At 56.4% G+C, this 20,144-nt stretch overlaps 1 protein-coding gene across 7 annotated transcripts in view; it reads left to right on the top strand.

Annotated features, from left to right (window-relative positions):
- Positions 1-20,144, top strand: part of Prkag2 (protein kinase AMP-activated non-catalytic subunit gamma 2) — a 258,824-nt gene that overhangs the window by 98,745 nt on the left and 139,935 nt on the right. Inside the window, exon 1 of one of the 7 annotated variants that reach the window (XM_078040861.1) lies at positions 13,362-13,886. The exons of 5 other annotated variants lie outside the window; for them this stretch is intronic. In XM_078040861.1, coding sequence (XP_077896987.1) covers positions 13,793-13,886 — 94 coding nt within the window. In that variant the 5' untranslated portion in view covers positions 13,362-13,792. Of the gene's footprint in view, positions 1-13,361; positions 13,887-20,144 lie in introns of those variants that run through there. One more of the 7 variants, XM_040291240.2, reaches the window with a different exon arrangement.

Here is a 20,144-nt window from a genome sequence, read left to right as displayed (position 1 = left end):
AGCCGGGGAGGCCACCTGAGACTAGTGACCAGAGCCTCTGCCACCTGGGGAGAGGTGAGGGGAGCAGGAGTGGAGGGGAGGGGCACCTGGTGGGAGTGGAAACACCAGCCAGTTGGTCTTTCCTGAGGAACGGGCCCCCGGAAGAGCCTGGGCATTGCTGGGGCAGGGGTCCACCTGTGCAGGGGAGGGGCGAGGGCGCAGGTACACTGGGACCAGGGCTGGGGTGAGCTCAGGGCCTGGGCCACAGTGGCCTCCACCCGAGTGCCAGCGCTGCAGACCTGGGGCCTTCCCCTTCAGTCCCAGGCAGCTGAGGTGGTGAGGGGACACTGGTAGCACCTGCGTTAAGGGAGCCCTGGCCCTGGAGGGACGCCCAGCCTCTGCCTCCTGCTCTGCAGTCGAAGCTTGATGAAGGCCGCAGAGCACCAAGGGAGTGTCCCACAGTTACGTGCCCCTTGTTTTCAGAGGCGGCTGCAGGGCCTGTGAGTCCGGGCTGACGCTAGAGAGGCAGAGCACACAGTGGGACTGCAGGGGACACGAGGGCCATCACTGGCCTTCCTGGGAGGAGGAGCCTGAGGAGATGGAAAGTGGTGTAGGAGCAGGAGGGGCTGGGGAAGAGAGAGGGACGGCCCCTGAAGGGGACACCTTGGGAGGCAACAGGGAAGCCTCTCCCAGGAGGGAGGGTGGCCATGCTGAGCAGGGCACTTCCCCCACCCCAGGAGCCTCCCACGGCCCCACCATTCCCTCCTGCCAGTCCCCTCACCCACTTTTCTGGCCTCCAGGTCTGATTTTCTTTCCTTTCTTCTTATGTAAATCAGCTCCTTTGGGGTGTCCCCCGCTGCTGCGTGATGAAGGGTGGTGCCTGGAAACAGAGGCACAAGTCCCAGCCCATGGGGCTGAGGCTGAAGAACTTAGTCCCTGCCCTGGTGGGAATGAAGGTGGACTTCCCTGGGTGCCTAGGTGGCCGGTGACCTCCGGCAGGGCCTCTTGGCTTTCTCAAGTGACACGTATTAGTGATACCAAAGAAAGCAGGGTCAGCTGTTAAACTGAAGGGGAGAACTGGAGGCCGTGAGGGGCCTCAGGCCTGTGGAGCCACCGGCTGCCCTGCTGAGGGCAGGGTCCCTTCTCTGCAGGCCAGGCAGTAAATAGCGTCAGGGACCTCGTGGTCTCCTCTGCAGCTCCTCAGCCACGGGGATGCAAACCGGCGGGCAGAGCTGTGTGCTCCTCAGCCGTCCCTTCAGGAGGGGCCAGCAGGAACGGCCCTTGGGCAGTCATTTGCCAGCTCCTGTTCTGAAGTCACACACCTGATGGCGTCATCCACAGTGCGATCCCCTCTTGTCAGTCCCCAAGGCTCCCCGGACTGGCATGGCCGGCTCTGACTTGAACTGGGTGTGACCTGCCCACCTGGCATCCTGCACTCTGGCCTCTGAGATGCAGAACACACCCTCTCGAGGCCCCCTGCTCCAAACAGCCTTGTGCCAGGCGTGAGCTGGGCCGCACAGACTCCAGACTGCCTCAGTCGGTCCCCAGCCCCCTCCCCAGGGTCCTGCCCCTGGAGGCGGCACCCGACAGCTGGCCAGCGTGTGGATGGGACCTGCCTTGGCCCCCACCAGGACAGCCCCACGACTCACAGGAGCTCATGGATCTGGTTGGGCCCCCTTCGGCTCTGCCCAGCCTGCCTCCCTCCTTCCCCGGGGCCGACGTGGGTCTGGAGAGTGCCTCTAACCCGTGACCCACACACTCATTCCACCCTAGTCTGCCTCTCAGGAATCTGAGACCCTTCCTCCAGGGGGTCACAGGGTGGCCCCGTCACTTCAGGGCTCTGCTCCACTGTGCCAACATCTGAGTGGCCACAGGAGGGAAGGGGGTGGCATGGAGCCCGGCCCTGAAGACAGGTAGGAACTGGTTGGGGAGGGGAGGGGGCCTGCCTGTGAGACCCGGGAGAAGGCAGGCCTGGAGGCAGGGACACGGGGGATGGCAGCAGAGCCCAGCCCTGCTCTTGGCTGCTCTCAGCGTCTTGGACCAACAGCTCTGAGTCTGTCCCCAGATATTGCCAGAAACCAGAGTTACTGTGAGTTTTGCCCAGTGCCCAGCAAAACAAGATCTGCTTTGGTTGGCCCAGGTCCACGGGCACAGCTCCCTTGGAGCCGAGAGCCTGCCCCCGCCTTCTCCCCACACTGGCACAGCCAACCTGGCCAGCCAACCTCGTGCCCTGCCCCTGTGATTGCGGGCTGCAGCTGGAGCCTTCCAGATCAGGGCAGCTGGCAGGCCTGAGTCCTGGGGCTGAGCAGACTTCTGAAAAATGTGACTCATCCCGCCTGTCCGCAAAGAAAGGAAAAGTATGTGTGGCATCTGAGTTTCCTGAAAAGTTCAGCCAAGGCCTGGCAAGGTCTGTGACCCGACACCCAGTGTGGGCCTGGGAGGGCGCCCCCTGGTGGCTGCCATGCACATGTCCCCTGGAGGGAGCTTGTGTCCCTACTGGTTCCAGCTGGGCTGCGTGTGTTGGGGCAGTTATTATTATTTTGGAAAAGCCAAGGAAAAAAAATTCCAGAGGAGTTTCCTTTCCTTGACAGATTATAGAGTCCACTAGTCCTCTTGGGGCCGGCTGGAGCAACGATCCTGCCATGTAAGACAGTAAAAGACGCTGCCCATGAATGTTGCCCCTTGTCCTGGCCTCTTTATTTCTTAATTTCTTTTTAAAAATAGCATTTTGTTGAGACAATTTCAAACTTGCTAAAAAAAAAATAAGTAAATAAGAGTTTTCAGATACTCTTCACCCAGATTCCCCAAGGCCAACATCTTTCCACATCTGCTTATGTCTGCGCTCGCTTGCTCTCTCCCTCTCTCTCTCTAATGTGTTTATGTGAACTCTGGACCACTAAAAGTAAGTTTCAGACATAATGTCCCTTTATCTCTGAATACTTCAGAGTCTATGTCATAGAAACAGGGTCATTCTAACCAGAGTGTAATTATCAAAACCAGGAAGTTAGTGTTGGTGCAAGACTCTTGGCTAAGGAAGGCCAGGCTTGGTTTGCATTTTGCAATCTGACTCGATGACATCTTCTCACGTGAGCACATCCGTGGTCCCTTCTCTTGAGCCTCAGGCGGGAGCAGCTCCGCGGTCGTCTGGCCGTGACCTTAGCGTTTGCCAAGGGAGTGCAGGCCAGTTGCTGTGCGTTCCGCCCTCTGTCCCGGGTTTGCTGATACTTCCTCCCGATCAGACTCAGGTTTAGCGGTTTGGCAGGAGGCCCCGTGTCTGGTGCCCATGGGCCACCTGTGCATCGCAGCAGGGAACCTGTGACTCCACTGGACACCTTCCTGGTGGCGTGAGTGCTGGTCACTTGGTGTGGGGGACATCGGGCCCAGCAAAGCTCTCCACCATAGGCAAGGGCCAGGTTCTCTCTTGGAGTCGCTGGGTGTTTCTGGGGAGCTACTTGGGAATTATGTAAGTATCCTCGTTCTCTCCAACTCTGGCTTGTAAGTTCCAGCACCGATCCGTGATTCTTGCCTGCGTTTGCACCGTGGTTAATGGAAGGCAGATCTGACTCTAGTCTCTGTTTCTAGGCTGCTGCTCAGAAGGAATTTTGGTTCCAGGAAGGCTTTTCCTCTTCTCCCTGGGCACTCATGGGTGTCCGGCTTGTGGCCTTGTATTTTATTCGCTGGATTATAATTCTCCATTATTATATTCTGAAGCTCCAGTTGTCCTGCACTTGGCCAGCAGGAGCTTCAGGCTGGTCCCTGTGCCCTTCTACTGTCCCCACCATGTTGTAAGCACTTCCTGGTTTTCTGGCTCCTCGGACACATCCCCTGCTCCAGCCCTAGGACCCACCATTGCTCCTCAGGGCCCTCGTTACTTCAGTGGCAAATGGTGTTTGGAACAAAACCTCCTTGCTCCTGGGGTGTTGCTGCTTCAAGGCCCTCTCAGCAGACAAATTGGAAACAACTTAATAGGAGAGTCGAGGAACAGAATAGAGAGGTCCAGGCACACGGGCGAACGACGCAGCTGTGAAAAACTCTTGGAATCAACCCAGCCAGAGACGCGAAGAGACGGTTCTCAGCAGCGCTGAGCCTGGCCCTCGGTGGCGCGAGCACGCCCAGTCATCTTAGAGATGCAGATCGTGGAAGAATGAGCCCGAGTTTCCCTCCAGCGCCTCTGGTTTCACTGTGGTGCTGGGTGCACACTGCACAATCTGCCACCTTTGCTGTGTTCACTCTGTGGTGTTCAGGCATTCCCAGTGTTGTGTGACTGTCATCACTCTCCAGGTCAGAGCTGCCTCGTCACTGTGTCAGCTTCCTGTCACTGTGACGAAATGCCCAAGACAAACAACTCCAGAGGAGGAAAGGTTCATTTTAGCTCATGGTTTCCGTTCACGGTCGCCTGGCCTGTTGCCTGTGGGCCTGTGACAGCGCAGGACATCTAGGTGGGAGCCTGTGGTGGAGGAGGGCTGTTCCCCTCATGGCAGCTGGGAAGGAAGGAGAGAAGGGAGGGAGCCGGGGGCCTAACACCCGCTTCAAGGGCACGGCCCCAGTGGCCTGTCGTCCTTCTACTCTGTGCCACCCCGAAGGTTCCATCTCCTCCCCATGGCACCCCCGGGGGCCAAGGTTTTAATACATGAGCCTTTGGGGACTGTTAAGACCCAAACCATCGCAATCACCCCAAATGGGAACTCCTGTCCATCGGCCTCCACTTCCCACTTCCTTCCCCCCGGGCCACGGCTCTGTCTCTGTGGATGGGCCTATTCTGGATGTTTCATGGAAACAGGATCCTGCAGCTCAGGGCCGTTTGTGTCTGGCTCCGGTGGTCATTAGCTCTCTGCGGTGGAGCTTCGTCCCTAACAAGTACGAGGGGCTGAGGGAGGCGGAGACCAGTGATCAGGGTTCGTTCCGCACATCTTCTGGCTGAATGGTGGTCCGTTGTACAGGTCTACCGCTTTTACGGCAAAGTCCACGTATCATCCATTGTGGACACACGAGTTGTGTCCACCTTTTGGCGTTTGTGAATTACACTGCAGTGAACAGTCGGCACAAGTTATCTGAATACCTGTTTTCCATTCTTCTGGTAGTTCCCCAGGGTGGAAATTCTGGGCCACGCGGTGGCTCTGCCTAACTTGTTGAGGAATACCCACAATGCCTTCCGCAGTGGCTGCACTGCCACCCCCCCCAGCCACACAAGAAGGCCCTGGCTTCTCCATGTCCTCGCCAACAGTCACTTTCTATTGTTTAAAATGGTGGTCATCCAAGTGGATATGAGGTGATGGGTCACTGTGGTTCTGATTTGCAGTTCCCTAGTGGTGGTGAACATCTTTTCATGTACTTCTCTGCCATTTGTAGATCATCTTTAGAGACATGGCTAATCAAGTCTTCTGCCTGGGTTTAATCATGGTGTCTTTTTGTTGTTGAATTGTAACAGTTCTTTATGTATTCTGGATCCTGGACACTTATGATTTGTCTTTTAATTCTCTTCATGATGTCTTTTGATGCACAAAATGTTTAGTTTGGATGATGGCAAAGCTTTGATGACGGCAAAGCCTCAATGACTAAAAGCACCTCAAAGTGTAGCTCCTCGGTGCTTGACCCGTGTGGGCACTTGCACCTGTTGAAGTGGAGGAGAGGAAGAGGGAGGGGAAGGTGGAGATGAATAAGCACAGTTCATTCCTCAAAGGACCCATGCAGGATAGGGCTGTGGACAGACAGGAGGTCCCAGGGCAGCTCAGTGCACGAGCAGGGGGCACAAGGACAAGGTCATCTGTGGACCTCTGAGTGGACGCTTTTGCTGTTTGCCAATGTGTGACCCCTGGGAACCCTGGTGAAGTGGCTCAGCCCGTATTAGGACCTCTGTCCGGGAAATGTGGCAGACTCCTCTAAAAGGCTCAGAATCGCCTGCTGATGGCTGGACCCAAATTGCTCTTGGGGCTACACTTGACCTGTTCTGGGGTCTGCGTCCGTAACACCGAGTCTCACTGTTAGGGAGAAGCAGATCACAGGCCAACTCCACTCAGCCTCACGTTCCAAACGAGTGGTTTCCCAAGGAGTGTGGTGCCAGAGCAGCCAGGGTCCTTCGGAAGAGCCCCAGATTCCGGAAGCCCGCCTCTCCCCTCAGTCTCTGGGCCGTGAAGCCGGGCTGGGAGGACTGGCTTTCTGTCGAGGCCGCGGATGAACCGGGTCTTTCCCTGCCAGGGTGGAGCACGCACCCCTCTCGTTTGTCCTCTTTAACAGAAAATCCAGACGCTCTGCGTTTAGAGTCTTGGAATCTGGTGTTTGGAAGCCGTTACCCTGTGGCCCTCTTTGAGCCACCGAGAAGCTGGAATGAGGAGCAGGGTCCTGCCAGTCCCCACTCTTACTTTGGAGGCCATGAGAACCCTTGATCGGGCTGCTGCCAGGAGGATTTGGGCTGGTGGGTCTCTAGTGACCCCCGTGGACACCAGAGGCCTGCAGAAGGGATCGAGTAATGCCCCCCGAGAGCCTTCCCACACATAGGGTACCCTGCAAGATTTCAGGAGGTGTAGGGGTTTCATGCTTTCTGGGTGCTAGCTACATTGTGGCTACAGGCCCGAGATAATCACTGCCTTTGTTTTACACCTTTTGGGTACTTCCTGTGTTTTTAAAGTTGAGCTGCCCTGTGGTCACTGCCAGTTCTCAGTGGGCTCAGACCCACCGGTGTGAGTCGAGCTGTGTAAGTAAGCTGAGGTGGTGTGTCCCTGCCAAAAACATCACTCTCTTGTCACTCAGTCTCTGAACTCCAGTTCCTGTGGGTGCCACGAGACTGTGCATGACCACGAGTGTGTCGGGGTGACGTGGAGCCGCAGGTGCCTGAGTCGGGTGGGGAGGGGCGCTCTACAGAGGCGGAAGTCACGGCAGCCCCTGCAGAAGGGGCTCAGGAGGCCCCGAGACGGTGGTGTGGGGAGCTCACTCAGCGTCAAGTGCAATGTGACCTTTAGAACTTTCCGTGAAACATGACACAGTATTTTGCAACCAGCAGGCGAGCTCTGGCAGACCCATGCTGAGGCGTGTGGCCACTCCCCGCCCGGCTCGCAGGGGCCGCGCCTCTTACGCCGCGGGATTTTGACTGTGTGGCGCCTCGGGTGACCTGGTGCTCTTCAGGTACTGCCTGACGGTCCACAAAGGCCTGAGGGGGAGTCTCAGCTGCTGTCTTCCTCTGCCTCTCCAACACTCCTGCGGCAGAGAAGCAGCAAACCAGGGTCCTGAGTGTCCCTGGATGAGGCTAAGGCTGCTCTCCCCTGCTACCCTGGGATCCTGGCAAGGCACTTAGCGCCATGAACCTCTGTCCCTTTCTGAACAGCAGTGGCTGCCTCCTCCTCCTGGCATGCTGAGAAGACCTCAGGAAAGTGCTTCGGGGAAAGTCTTCCATGCCGTCACGGAGCCTGCCGGGCCCTGCTCGGTCGCCAGATTCTATTGCCCAAGGCCCACAGGCCTCCTGAGCCCGGCCCGTGGGAGGCAGCGGTCTAGGGAACGCTGGGAGGTGCTCACAGTCAGGTTGGTCTGCCTCCAGCCTCAGAGGCTTCTCTGCCCCCAGGTCACTGGGGAGCATTTCTGAGAACTGTCGCTGCCCATGACCACGTCCAGAGTGGCTTCAGGGATAAGGAGAGCTTGGGGTCTTTTCTGAAATTTGATTTTGATGTAAGTGGAAGTTCAAGGTAGGGTGGGCTTCAGAAGGGCCATCCTGTGGGTATTCTGGGACTGTCCCCAAGTCCTGCCTGGCCTGAAGAGGCCTCTGCTCTCAGAGCTGCTGCTGTGCCATCACATGCAGGTGCGTTGAGGCTGGGAACCTGCCGTGATGTCCATAACAGGCCGGGAGTCAGCCTGCAAGGCCTGGTGGGGCCTCGCTGAAGCCGGACAGAGCCAGTCCCTGGGCGGCAGGTGCTTTTATGCAGGAGACTATGCCCCACCCCACACCTGCAGAGAGCCCCCAAGAATTAAATGGCTTCCCTGAGTGTCTGGGCTCACCAGGGTCTCCAGGGAGGTCTCACTCCCCAGAACTGCGAGAGCAGGTTCGATCATAGTGTGGAAGGGCAGCCCAAGGCCCGCTGGGAGTGAGGGCACCATCTACGCACTAAAGGAGCAGGCCACACGTCTGGCCCACTGCCTGCCGTCCCCTCGGCCTCCCCTACTCTCTGCCCCCAGAACTGCCAGCTGTTAGATGTGCTGGCTTTTGACAGTCTCGCCACATCCAGATGTGTGGAGGCCGCACCCCGATAAAACCCACATTGGAGGAAACTGCCCCCAACTTCTGGGCATCCATGGTCCCATGCAGTGGGTATCCCATGGAGAGAGCTCAGAGCTTTGGTTGGCCAGCACTGGGCAGGTGGTCACTGGTCAGCAGCACCTCCCTTGGCTCCAGGGAAGTTGTCTATGCATCCTCCAGGAAGGGGATCCACTGCTCCAGGGGAGGAGGAGGACACAGCGCGCCTGCCTGTGGCTGTTCCCTGGCAGGCCTCGCCGCTCCCCGGCCTCTGTAGGGTATTTATGTAAGTGCTGCCTCTGCTTTTAGGGGCAGGATTCCTGTCATCAGGGGCTTTCGATCTAGTGGGGGGAGAATGAACACAGAAATACAAAGTCACAAAGCAATCTGGGAGCTTGGGTGTCTCCAGGGATGCTCTTCATGCCAGCCTGTCTTTAAGCTGTTGTGTAGGTTTGTAGTTGAAACAACCCAAGGGGCCAGGGGGGGGGGAGACACCTAGAGGGCACAACCTAACCTGTGATTCTACCCCCTCCAAATCCTGAAAAACTGGTGTCAACATGGTGGTCTGGCCACATGGGAAGTGCTAGATAAGGGCACGGGTTGCCCTGTAACTTGGCCCTAAGGTTCAGGCCAACAGCAGCATGATTTTTGTGTGGACCAGAAAGCATTTTAATGCAGTTCTGTCTTGCAAGACTCGAGTTCCTTCTTTTTTTTCAGGGCTTCCTTTTTAAAAAGCTTCCTGAGGTGGAAGGCCCCCCTCCAGAGCACTTCTGCTACTGAACTCACTCTGCTCATCTGGGAGCCTCACGAGGTGGGAGTTGGGACGGGAACCTTAGTGCCATCCTCCTGAGAGCAGGAATCTTCCCCAGCCTGTCAGTCAAGTGCGTTAAGAAAGGGTCCCCGTTGCTTGTCCTGCCACATGAACAGGACCCCACTCCACTGCCTCAGCGTTTGTCTCCCATTGTAGGATTAAGACTTTTGTTCCCAATTTAAGGAATCCAATCAGGAGATCCCAGTTGGGAGACCATTGGTTAATCTTTGGAAACTTGCAAGCCCCTGCATGCCTCCTTGGCACCTTGAAGAGGACCAAGGTTGGAGCATTTACTCCGCAGACATCGCAAACACTACACCCAGCCTCCCTCCCTCCCTCCCTCCCCACCTCACGGGAGTCACCACGGAACATCTTCCAGTTCAACTCTGCTCGAGCACTTGGAACCCAGTGTCACCCACCAGCTGCTGGGTACAGCTGGCCCTGGGAGGAACATTTTGAGCATGGCCAGAGCATGTGTTGTTAGAGTTAGCAACTCCCCTCACCTGTCACAGACCCCACGTGGCCAGCCAGTCTGTGTTGCCACCATGGACTTTGATGCAAGTTGAGATATTAAAACGTGTGTTTTTTTTTTAATTCCTCTTTTGCCTTTAAATTTCCCAGCTTGAAGCTTAAAAGTTAATGTGAAAAATGTAGAGAGAATGTCTCCTTTCCAAACATCTGTCGTCCATGGTGCTTGAAGGCCCTGGAGTGGACACAGGGCTTTGAACTCCTATTGTCTTCCAATGTGTCTGTGCATGTGTCCAGAATGTCCCATGCAGAGGAAAGACGGGGATCTGGGGATCGTTGCATGTAGGCTTATCTGAATCAGGGTGAAGTCCATGTCCTCCTGGCTGGTCAGTGTGTGATCCCGTCAAGCTACTTCTCTGACTTTAAATGGTGTTATAACACCTGCCCTGCAGCTTCTTGGGGGGATGAGATAACATGGCAGTTGTAGGGTAGCTAGCACCCCACCTGGCCCACGGGAGGCCCTTGATGAATGGGAGTTCTGATTTTTTTTTTGCTAATTAAAGTATTCTTCTTGTAGGACAAGAATGTCTTCAAATTATTGCTGGTACCTAATCCCCTCCATCAACACCAGTGCAGTTCATTTAGCAGAGGCTTAATAATCACTCGTTGAATGAATGGCCATATAAATTTCGATCCGGGACCGCCCCGCCACCTCCATTATCCTCTACATGAGTTTGAACTCACTTGCTTCTAGTCACTCAACTTTGAAGTAATGTTCCTTCCCACAGATTGGATTGTATAATGGTGTAGGAACTCATAGGTATAATTTCTTGTCAAACAATCAAGACAAGACATATCCTAATAAATATCTATTATTTTTGTCTACCAAAAAACAGGGAAAGAATTTCAGATTGGCTCCTGCAACACTGTTTCATTTCATCTTTTATTCAAATGTGCCCCTTCCCACTGGCATGATTGGTTAGTGTCTTTTTCTTCAGATCCTTTGCTTTGTTTTACTATTGATCTTTACATTGAGAGAACAGTTTGGTTTTTGTTAGAAAGTGAATTGATTTTTTTTTTTTTTTTTTTTTTAGAAAATCAAAAATGTGAAAGCCCCAAACCTACTCCCTCTTCTTTTTCAGAGTTTACTCACAGTGAGTTTGGGCTACTGTATTTAACCAGAGATGACCTGCTGGCACATTGGGTGGGTTGGTGACTGGTTTCCAAGGCCAGGTCCTTGACAGGCTGCCTGGGCACCGGCCCCACTCCATGCCCCGCGTCTCTCAAGGCCAAGCCAGTTCCTCTTTCCAGGCAGGGCTGGCAGACCCTGGCCCTCCCCCATCGCGCTGGTGCTGCTCACGGTCATCGCAGCCTCTCATGCCCACTGATGGCACGCCCACGGTTCTTCCTGCTGTTGCCCAACCATTCACCTTGGCCTCTCCTGCACATTGGCAAGTCCCTGGAGGGCAAGGCCTACTTTGCATGTTTGTTCCTGTGCCATGGATACGAACATTTGATCACAGAATCTATGGTTTGGTCCCAGCAGGAGAGAGGAGGACCCTGGCCTTAGGATCCCTGGAGGACAGTTGAATACAGGAGCTGCCTTCAAAGGTGCAGCCCCCAGAGCCCCGGGGTGCCACAGCATCTTGAGCTAGTATCAGCAGAGCCCAGAGGATGAGAAAGGACCCCATCTAAGACTGAAGACTGGGGCGTGTTTGCCTGGCAGGAGCTGTGTCCCTCAGACACATGCCAGCCCAGAGTGACCTGTAGGGAGGTGGAGGGCTCCAAACTCAGGCTCAGCTCCTCCTGCCCCTGATCCCTGCAGCTGCTCCTTCCTGTTGGCTGTCTGAGCAGAAGCTGGGGAGGAGCAGGGTGTGGATGTAACCCATCCTGCAGGGAGCTCAGAGAGCATCAGCAGGCTGGGGGTAAGCTCAGGTATTCTGTATAGCTCCTCCTACGTTCAGGTACCTGGCTGGACGGGGCTGCAAGGATGTGTGGGGCACTCCTTTGGGAGTGCCCAGTCTTCTCTGTGGCATGGGCTACTTTGACATGTAGACCTGGAGGGAAGCAATCCCTCAAGGGAGAGGAAAGCCCCCCTCTTCTAGAAATGATACAGGAGGGCTCATGGGGGCAGGGGGATTCTGAATGGAGCTGTGTTTCACAAGGTTTCAACAAGTGAAGTTGGAAACCAAGGGCACCAGGAGGGGGAGCAAAATCCAGTGGTTTAGGAAATTCAAAGTGCATCCTGAGGGAGGGACCAAAGCACCTTGGCCAGAGCAAGGGGCTCCCAGAGGACAGAGGGAAGACGACCCCACAGCTTCGTAAGGGCTGGGTCAGGCCCCTCGGGATTTCCTGACCCCGCAGATGTCAAGCACAGCTCTGGTGAACAGTCGTCCCCTGATGGCCATTAGCTTGGTAGCAATGGTGCAAAAGAGGCTGAGACCCTGGCTTCTCGACCAACTCGGCAGTGATGGGGTCAGTCTGGACAAAAGGAGGCCAGGTCCAGGAGCGGGGAAGCAGACTCAGAGCTTGCAGAGGGGTTGATCCAAAGACTCGAAGGGACCTGAAAGTTTGGAGCTAGTCAGTTTGCCCTGAGCCCCTCCGGCTCCTGGGGAGCAGTGTGGGTCCCCTGGCTACGGTTGGAGCCCCCTGGCAATGGCAGGTCTGGGGCAGGAGCTGAGGTTCCACACTTCCCCCCTACTGTGACATCACTTGATGGCCTCTCCAGTGGCCCGTCAGCTTGGTTTCTTCTCCATGTTGCTCCAGCCTGGGGCCACGGTTACCATGGAGGATTCAGGATGAGCTCTGCCAGCCAGAGACAGAGCCCTGGAAAGCAGTCAGCTTCCGGCTCACAGTGGCTCCAGGCCCGAGTCTGGGCCCTGGGCACGTCCCTTCTGTCTCTCTCACTGCCTGGTTTCCAGGCGGCAGTGCTGCCGCCAAAAGCGTTCCCACCCACCAATCTTCAGTGCGAGGTTATTTAGCTGATGGTTGTGGGGACAGTCATTTGGGGAGAATCCTCCCAGGTTCCATGACCATTAGGAGTTCAGACTGTTGGTACCAGACTAAATCCTAAATGATCTCAATTTGACCCCATTAAAAAGAGGGGAAACCAAGGCTCAGAGATGGAAAGTGACTTTCTCAAGATCAGAAGCCTGACCGGTAGTAGAGCAGGTATCTTTCTCTATAGCCTAGTGAGGATATATGGAAAAAACTGACATTTTTTCCCTCTTTCATAAACTTTTTTTTTTTTTGCTTTGTTTGATTAGGTCAGAGGTCTGACCTAGGAGCCAAGCAGATTAGATCTCCAGATCTATTTCTGCCAGGCAGCAGAACCCTAGAAAAGTCAAAGTCCCATGCTGGTCCTCAGTGTCCCCCCTTTGTGACTGGAGGGGTTAGAGCTGATCCCCTCTAAAATGTCCCCAAGCTCTGTCATTGCGCAATTCTCAGCAAGTTCAGAGCTCAGGTTTCGCGTTCGCTGAACGCCTTCCGCCAAATTCCAGGGCAGCCCTGTCCCCTCCTGGAAGCTGATCTCGTTTCTTTCCCTCCTGAGCCCCAGTGGACTCAGCAGTTCCAGCCCGGGCACTTGTGGCTTCTCCACAAGTTGCAGCCAGAGCCTCTGACCTGCGGAGCCCCGGAGCACATGCATCAAAATAGTTGTGTGATGTCATGTCATAATGGGAATGTGCTCCAGCCAATTGGTGCCAAGAATTGTCTGTACAGGGTAGTTTCCTTTTACAGTCTTTTTAAAGAGACATCATGCAGATCTGCACATGACTAGCAGGCTTGTGCTTCCTCTGCCTACTTAGTCTCCCCTCCTTTTTTAAGTTTAAGGAGGGAAAAAAAAAAAAAAAAAAACCCTGGCGCGTGTCAGTGAGCTTCTGACCTTAACTACACAAACAAATCCCCTGTGAAGTACTGTTTGTGCCTCCGGCGGCTTCTTGCCTACTTAAGGACAGACAGCAAGACTGACACCCAGCTGCTGCGGCCGAGGTGCAGCCCTGACAGGACTGCTGAGCTCGGAGCTTCAGGGACGTGGGCAAGAACCGCAGCGGGATCACCCTGTGAGCAGCCGAGCGGCTGGCCCTGAGAGTGGGTCCCCTCCCACGTTATCTGGAGGCCCCCTGTGAGGACGCATGGACCCACAGCTGTGGCTGGGCACGGGCTGCCTCGCGCAGCAGCAGTGAGCAGAGGCTGCCGGCGTCCTTCACCTGCTGACTGATGCTGTGCCCCTCCGGGTGACCTGCCACCTGGGCTGCCACAGGTTCTGAAGACCCTGGTATGTTCACCTGTTGCCGTGCCTGTGGCCACAGCTCCCCATGAAGCGCTTTGGAAGTCTCAGGGGCAACAAGAAACCGAAGGACCAAAACCGAAGCACCCAGAGGCGCCAGTCGGAGCCCCATGGCCTTTTCGGTAGGACCCTGTCCTTTCCCTGCTTCTCTGATGGTCTCTGCGGGGGGGTGGGGGAGCCCTGGGGAGTGTGTGGCCTGTGTGCATATCCAGGGCACTGGCCGTGGCCAGCTGCTCCCCTTGCTCCTGGAGTAACCGTGGGGCAGTAGCTGGGGTGAGACGCGACTCCTCACCGAGGGTCCTGCCCTGGGCAGCCTAGCGCCACTCTTCCTCCGGCTCCACCTGGGCGAATGAGGTTCAGGGAGTAACTGGTTTGTCACTCTTGGAGAGGGAAATGGTTGCTTGGGAAAGCGTGAGGGTGGAGGGGAACTGTTAGTTTCAACCATTAAACATGAAACGTTCGGCTTTGGGAAAACTGTCCTTGGAGGTCGGGAACTAGGGGTCCCACCCACCCCCTGGTCCCGTGGCTGAGTGATCTGGTGGATTGAGGGTCAGGGTGGGACAGAAAATGCCTGCCTAATCTGTGGCCCGGGGGAGAATATTGCTCTGTGTTCTTTGGCTTGGGGGCCTTGCCTCGGCAGGTTCCGGGCTGAGAACCAGCGTGGCTGGGGTGGATGGGGAAGGCTCCAGGATGCAGTATTTCTGGGCAGCAGAAGTGGAGAGGGTGGTGTCCCCAAGCCATGAGCCCGGCAGGCGGACTCCAAAGCTCTCTTGGTTTCACAGGGGCCCATGTAGATGGTACATGTCATTTTTGAAGGATCAGAGGTAGCCCACTGCAGGTGTCGATTCAGGGATGGCCAGAGGTGCACCTGAGGGGCCCCACGGTGAGGTGGAGAAGCAGGGTCCCTGCTCTGGCAGGGGGCTAGGCTCGGTCACAGCAGAGCGGGCCAGACACAGCCCCATGGGCGAGGAAAGGTGGGGAACGGTGAGGGGATGCCCCACTGAGTCCCTGTGTGGAATGTGACGTAGCAAGCAGCCCCAAACTTGTCACGTGCCTAGTGCAAAGATGACTTTGGCAAAACATCTGAGCAGGAAGCGAGAACAAGGATAGTAAGAAAGGGAAAAAGGTGATATGCCCACACCCCTTGCCACACCCGAATCAGCAGTGCTCCTCAGGCAGCCTGGGGCGTGATCTGGGAAAAGCCAGCAGGGAAGACGGCACTGTTGAATTCAGAGCGTTTCCAGTCTTGCGAAGGAGAAAACCCACAAAAGAACAGCATCTCTCTGAGTGAGCAGGAGGGTGAGTCTAGAGGGTCAGGCCTGCCTGCTGGCCCCCAAGGGAGACGGGGAACTGGCGATTTGGTCTAACAAGAAGACTCTGGTTTTAGAGAATAAAGAACTGAACAAACACTCATTCGCTCTAGAATTCAGGCTGAACCTACCGTTGAACTAAAAATCTGGCTTCTTAGTGGAGACAGGCAGGCGGGCCCCTTATTAGAAGCCTCCTGTGCCCAACAGTGGTTTCTCCCTGGTGTTTAAGACCTGGCTGTCATCCTGTCTCCTGCGCGTCTGAGGTCAAAAATCATATTTGCATCTTCCTGAGTTTCAAAAGTGCTTACATGCAAATGTGGCTCTGACCACAGGGTCGGGAATCCCCGCCCCTGGAGCCTACTCTGGGATTTAAGGAGCAAGTGGGAAACCAGTGTCCCTGCTCGGGCAGGGCCACGCAGGGGCGGGAGCCGGGCATGTCGGTTCATCCTAAGTCTGTCCTTGGCTTGTTGGAGTCACGGTGAGAGCAGCCGAGAGGTGGGCGGCAGATGTGCCCGCTGCTCTGCAGCGCTGGGTGTGGGTGTGAGGTGTGCGGAGAGCAGCCTGGAGTGCCCACCAGCTTCCCTCCCAGCTCTGCCACGCTTGGGCCCAGGTGAGGGGTCCCTCCATGCAGCCATCCAGGTTCCCTTGACTGAGGCCTTCTGCTTCCAAGGCCAGGGACCTTGTCTGCCAGAAATGTTCCTCTGGAGCTGGAACCCTGGTCCCCAGCATCCCGAGTTCTCCGTAGGAAATGGCCGCCTTGCAGTGACTTGAGGACGCTCCACACCGGGGCTGTCCCCGAGTCTCCAGCAAGCACTGCTTCAGGGTTTTGGGTTTTAAACCCCCCCCAGCAGCTCCCTCTCCTGCCAGTTATTGCCATGGAGGAGCATTGGGGACCTCAGGACAGCTGCCGTGAGGGCCGGTGAAAATGCCTGTCTTCCAAGCATCTTCCAATTCCCCAGGACGAGACCCACTTGGGAAGTGTGTGCAGCCCCCTACACCCCCTACAGCTCTGCCATCTTCAGGGACTGCTGTCTCTCTGGTCCCTGCAGGGTGGAGCCACTCCCTTGGGGTTCAGAGCACTTTGTGTCATCTGGTGGCTTTCCTGTCATTGCTCCAGTCGAGGGGCACATCTTTGCTACATACATGTGGTACCTGCACACACACCCACACTCGCAGAGCACACCTGCACCCCACACTGGTGCTCCTTTCTCCTCCCAGCTGCCTGGAGCCCAGTCCTGCTGCGAAGCTGGGCAGGGATGGCTGCAGCCAGAGGAGACGCTCTGCCTCCCATCTCCAGGACCCCAAGATGGACAAGGGACAGCTTCCAGTTCAGCCTGCCTGTCGCCTCCTTGGTAGAGAGAGATTTGGACTGTGCTGACCAGAGTCTGTGGCAATGATAACAGAAATCACAAGGTGGAAGATTGGGGCCAGATTATGCTGATCCAGTGAAGTCAACTGACCACAGCAGCGTTTCTACCACTGTGGTTAAAAATAGAAACTCCTGCGGCCTTCTGAGGGCTCTCTGAGGGTGGGCACCAGAGGCAGGACGCAAAGGCAGCATCAAGAATGGGCAGTGTTTCAGGGCTGGGGCTATGGCTCAATGGGTTGCATGCTTGCCTTGCATGCACAAAGCCCTGGGTTCAATCCCCAGCACCACAAAAAGGGGAAAAAATGAATGGGCGTTGCCCCCTTGTTCTTTGGGGTTCTGAGTGAGGCTGCAGACCCTGACGCCCGACCCCCTTGGCTTTTACAACCATCCTCTCCCCTCTATGAGCCCTGTGTGGCATGTCCTTGTAAGGACCTCTTGAAGCCCATCAGTGTTCTACCTTGGATCTACCTCGAAATATCTCATTTTGAATTCTCTGTAATAGTGTTTTCAAACATAGGAGTGGGGAGAACAGTTCAAGGGCACCCAACTTCAGGCACAACCGTGGCCAATATCGTGCCAGTCCCACCAGCGTCCACTCGGTCCCAGCCACACTTCCAGCACTGGGTGCAGCAGCTGGCCACGGAGGATCCTGAGTGGGGCAGGGCTGCTGTTTTGTTCTGGGGACGTATAGACAACAGCATGCCTGCTGGGATCACATCTGGGCTCACAGCTCCGCAGCGTCCAGTACTCACACTGGGCACCTCTGTCTCCAGGGCTTGTCCCTCCTCCACAGCTGGACTCTACACCCAGGAAAGGACACCTACCCCCCTGGCCACCCCATTCTACTCCCTGTCTCTGTGGACACTGGGGACCTCAGGAGTGGACCATGGAGCGTTTGTCCTTGTGTCCGGCTGGTTCTGACAGGCAGACTGGTTTCCTTGTGAGGTCCAATGGCCGTGACACCAAGGAGGCAGGACGAGGGGTAGAGTGTACTTGCCGGGCAGGGAAGGCACAGGAGCAGGACACGTGGATGCTCATGGTCAGCGCCTTTGACAGGCAGAGAGACCCGGGCCCTGGGGAGAGAGGACTCTCCGGTGTTGGGGGGAGACTGTGTGACTGGACAGCGGGAGACAGCTGAGCACTCCGTGGAGCGTGAGGTGGGAGGGCCGGGCAGTGGCCGCTTTGGAGGACTCTGGCTTGTACTGCATGAGGTGAAGTCCCTGGGGGGCTGGAGAAGGGTCTTTGACCAAGGCCCCCATGGAGAGGGGACAGAGCTGGGTCTAAGCCCACGCGCCCCCGTGTGGCCCCACTTGCCCTGCGGCTTCCCCACAGGCAGGAGGCGGGGCTCCACCACAAGCACCCAGACCCGACAACCATTCTTCCTGCTAAATTTGTGTTCACACAAAGGACCTGGAGTGAGGCGGTATCCTAATGTAAGGCTGGGTCTTCAGGGCTGCTGGTCATGGCTGGGCAGTGGACAGCTGTCTGTGACCAGGGGTGAGCGTCAGCAAATTTAGGGGCATCCCGCCTCCTCCCGTCCACTCTGCGGGAGCCCGGCTGGAAGCTCATTATAATCAGCCCTGCACCACTCAGTTCACTTCTCCCCAGGACTGTCCTCAGAGTCACTGGGTGAGTCAGGGGGCCGTCACCTAACAGGTTCTGGCCTTCAGCAGAGTCACTCAGAGTGTTTCCTGGGGTGACTCTGTGGCCTGCTTGGCTTAGAACAAAGTGGCCTTGAGGGTCAGGTAGGGCTGGAGGAGCCAAGGGTCAGCTGGTCCTCCCCCCGCTCTGTCCCACCCCAGTTCCCAAAGTCATTGTCCTGCCCACGGCACCATGAACCGGGGACAGATTGGCAGCCAGGGGTAGACTGGCAGCCAGGAGCAGGCTGTGTGACAAGGGCCAGGCAGGGGGTGCTCGGGCTTCCTGAGGGCAGAGTGCCTTCCGGGAGCCACTTTCCCCGAAGGCCGAGTTCTGAGTGGAGAATCTCAACGCTGGACAAACAGTGCTGCCAGCGCAGAGGTCCGAGGGTGTCGGAAATACCAGGACAGAACTGCAGAGCCTGGTGGAATGAACAGAGGAACGAGGCAGAAAGAAGCTTCTGGAAAGGAGATGAATTTAAGTAACAGTGACTCTGGATAATAATGGAGAAGTGTCCCATGGCTCGGTGCCCCAGGCTGGGGCTGGACATCTGCCGGGCATCAGGCAGCCCCTGCTCCTGTGGCCCATGCCCTCCAAGGCGAGACCTGGCTCAGGGGAGGCCTGTGGGCCCAGGGAGGCTTGGTATCGAGATGATCTCCTGAGCTCCCAGCTCCTCCGTGCACCAACAGCCTGGCACATTTAGAGCAAGATGGATTCTCTCCTGCGGTAATAATCTGTCTTCTAATGATTGAGAACAAAAAATATGCAAAGCCTAGATACTCTCCAGAACAAATCAACAGTGAGTGTTTCCCGGGCCGGCATGATTCTTGTGCCATGGTGTATTCTTGGCCCCACGCCTCAGCCTGGGTGCCACTGCCCTCCTGGCTCATATCTCGCGATGGGAGTGGTAGCCCAGGGTGCAGCCTGGGAGGGAGCGTCTCCCTTCCCAGCCCTTAGCCAGGTGCTCTGCTGGGCCTGAGGGAACCCGTGTGACTGTGCCCCACAGGACAGGTAGGGTGGACAGGTGACCACTGGTTGTGCATTGGAGTGGACACTGGGGCTGCAGCAGGAAGTGGCCCAAGGGTTCCAGGTGGATCCCGCAGGGCAAGGTGGTGAGTCAGGTGACTGGGACGCCTGGCTGGGCCCCACTTTGGTCTGGCAGAGATAACACTAATCAGCTGAGTCTAATGACTTGCTAGATGAACAACAAAACTACCAAGGCTCTCCACATAACGGGACCTCTGCAGAGCCCTCCTGTCTACCATCCAAGCAATCTCCAGTTCCTTCTTTCCAGAAACTTTCAGGTTTGCTGGAGACCAGCAGAGTCCCACCCCGCTGGCTGTGGACTCCGGAGTCTGGACTGCGAGGGACCCGAGTTGGTTGTCCTTCCAGGGGCCCTGTACGCAGGACCAGGAAAGAGAGGCCTGCAGAAGGGCTTCCGTGGCAGCAGACAGCAAGGGTTCCTGAGAAATTCCCAGAATTCCCAGAACATTCCAAGTTCAGGGTCTGCTTCCCTTGGAGCATGTCTGTGGGCCACTTGCTGAGTGAATAGTTAGGGGAACGTTGCGGTGTGCGCCAAGACGCGGCAGAGCCAAAGGGACTGCCCGGCATTAGACCACGGGAGACGTTATTGCAGTGTAGACTCACGACTCGGGTGGGGTGAGGCCAGCAGTCAGGAGGCAGATGCCACTGAGAGTTTGTCACTCACTGTCCCTAAGAGGAGGGGTATTATCTGTGCCATGGAGGGGTGGAGGCCACACCGGGAAGCTCCAGGGCCTGTCAGGAGACAGAAGGTGCAAGGGAGAGGGTGGGCGGAGCCTTCCCTGTGGTTTCCATGGGGGAGATGGTGAGGCAGGCCAGGACTGGCGCGTGTGGCATCTCGGGGATCTGGGCGTGGGGCTGTCTAGTGTCTGGTCCTTGCCTTTGGGGGACTAGCACTGGGGATGTGGCCGCCTGGAGTCCAGGGCTGGATAGAGTGTGGTGCAGAGCAGGGTCGCCAGGTTGGTCAGTTTGCATGTGACAGGTGGCTCCAGGTGGGCCCTCTGCTGTGCCCAAGGACCTGC

This window comes from Ictidomys tridecemlineatus, chromosome 2 (assembly GCF_052094955.1).
Source record: "Ictidomys tridecemlineatus isolate mIctTri1 chromosome 2, mIctTri1.hap1, whole genome shotgun sequence".
Taxonomy (NCBI): Eukaryota; Metazoa; Chordata; class Mammalia; order Rodentia; family Sciuridae; genus Ictidomys; species Ictidomys tridecemlineatus.
The sequence above is the reverse complement of the archived record's forward strand: the minus strand, read 5'-3'. Positions and strand labels throughout refer to the sequence as shown.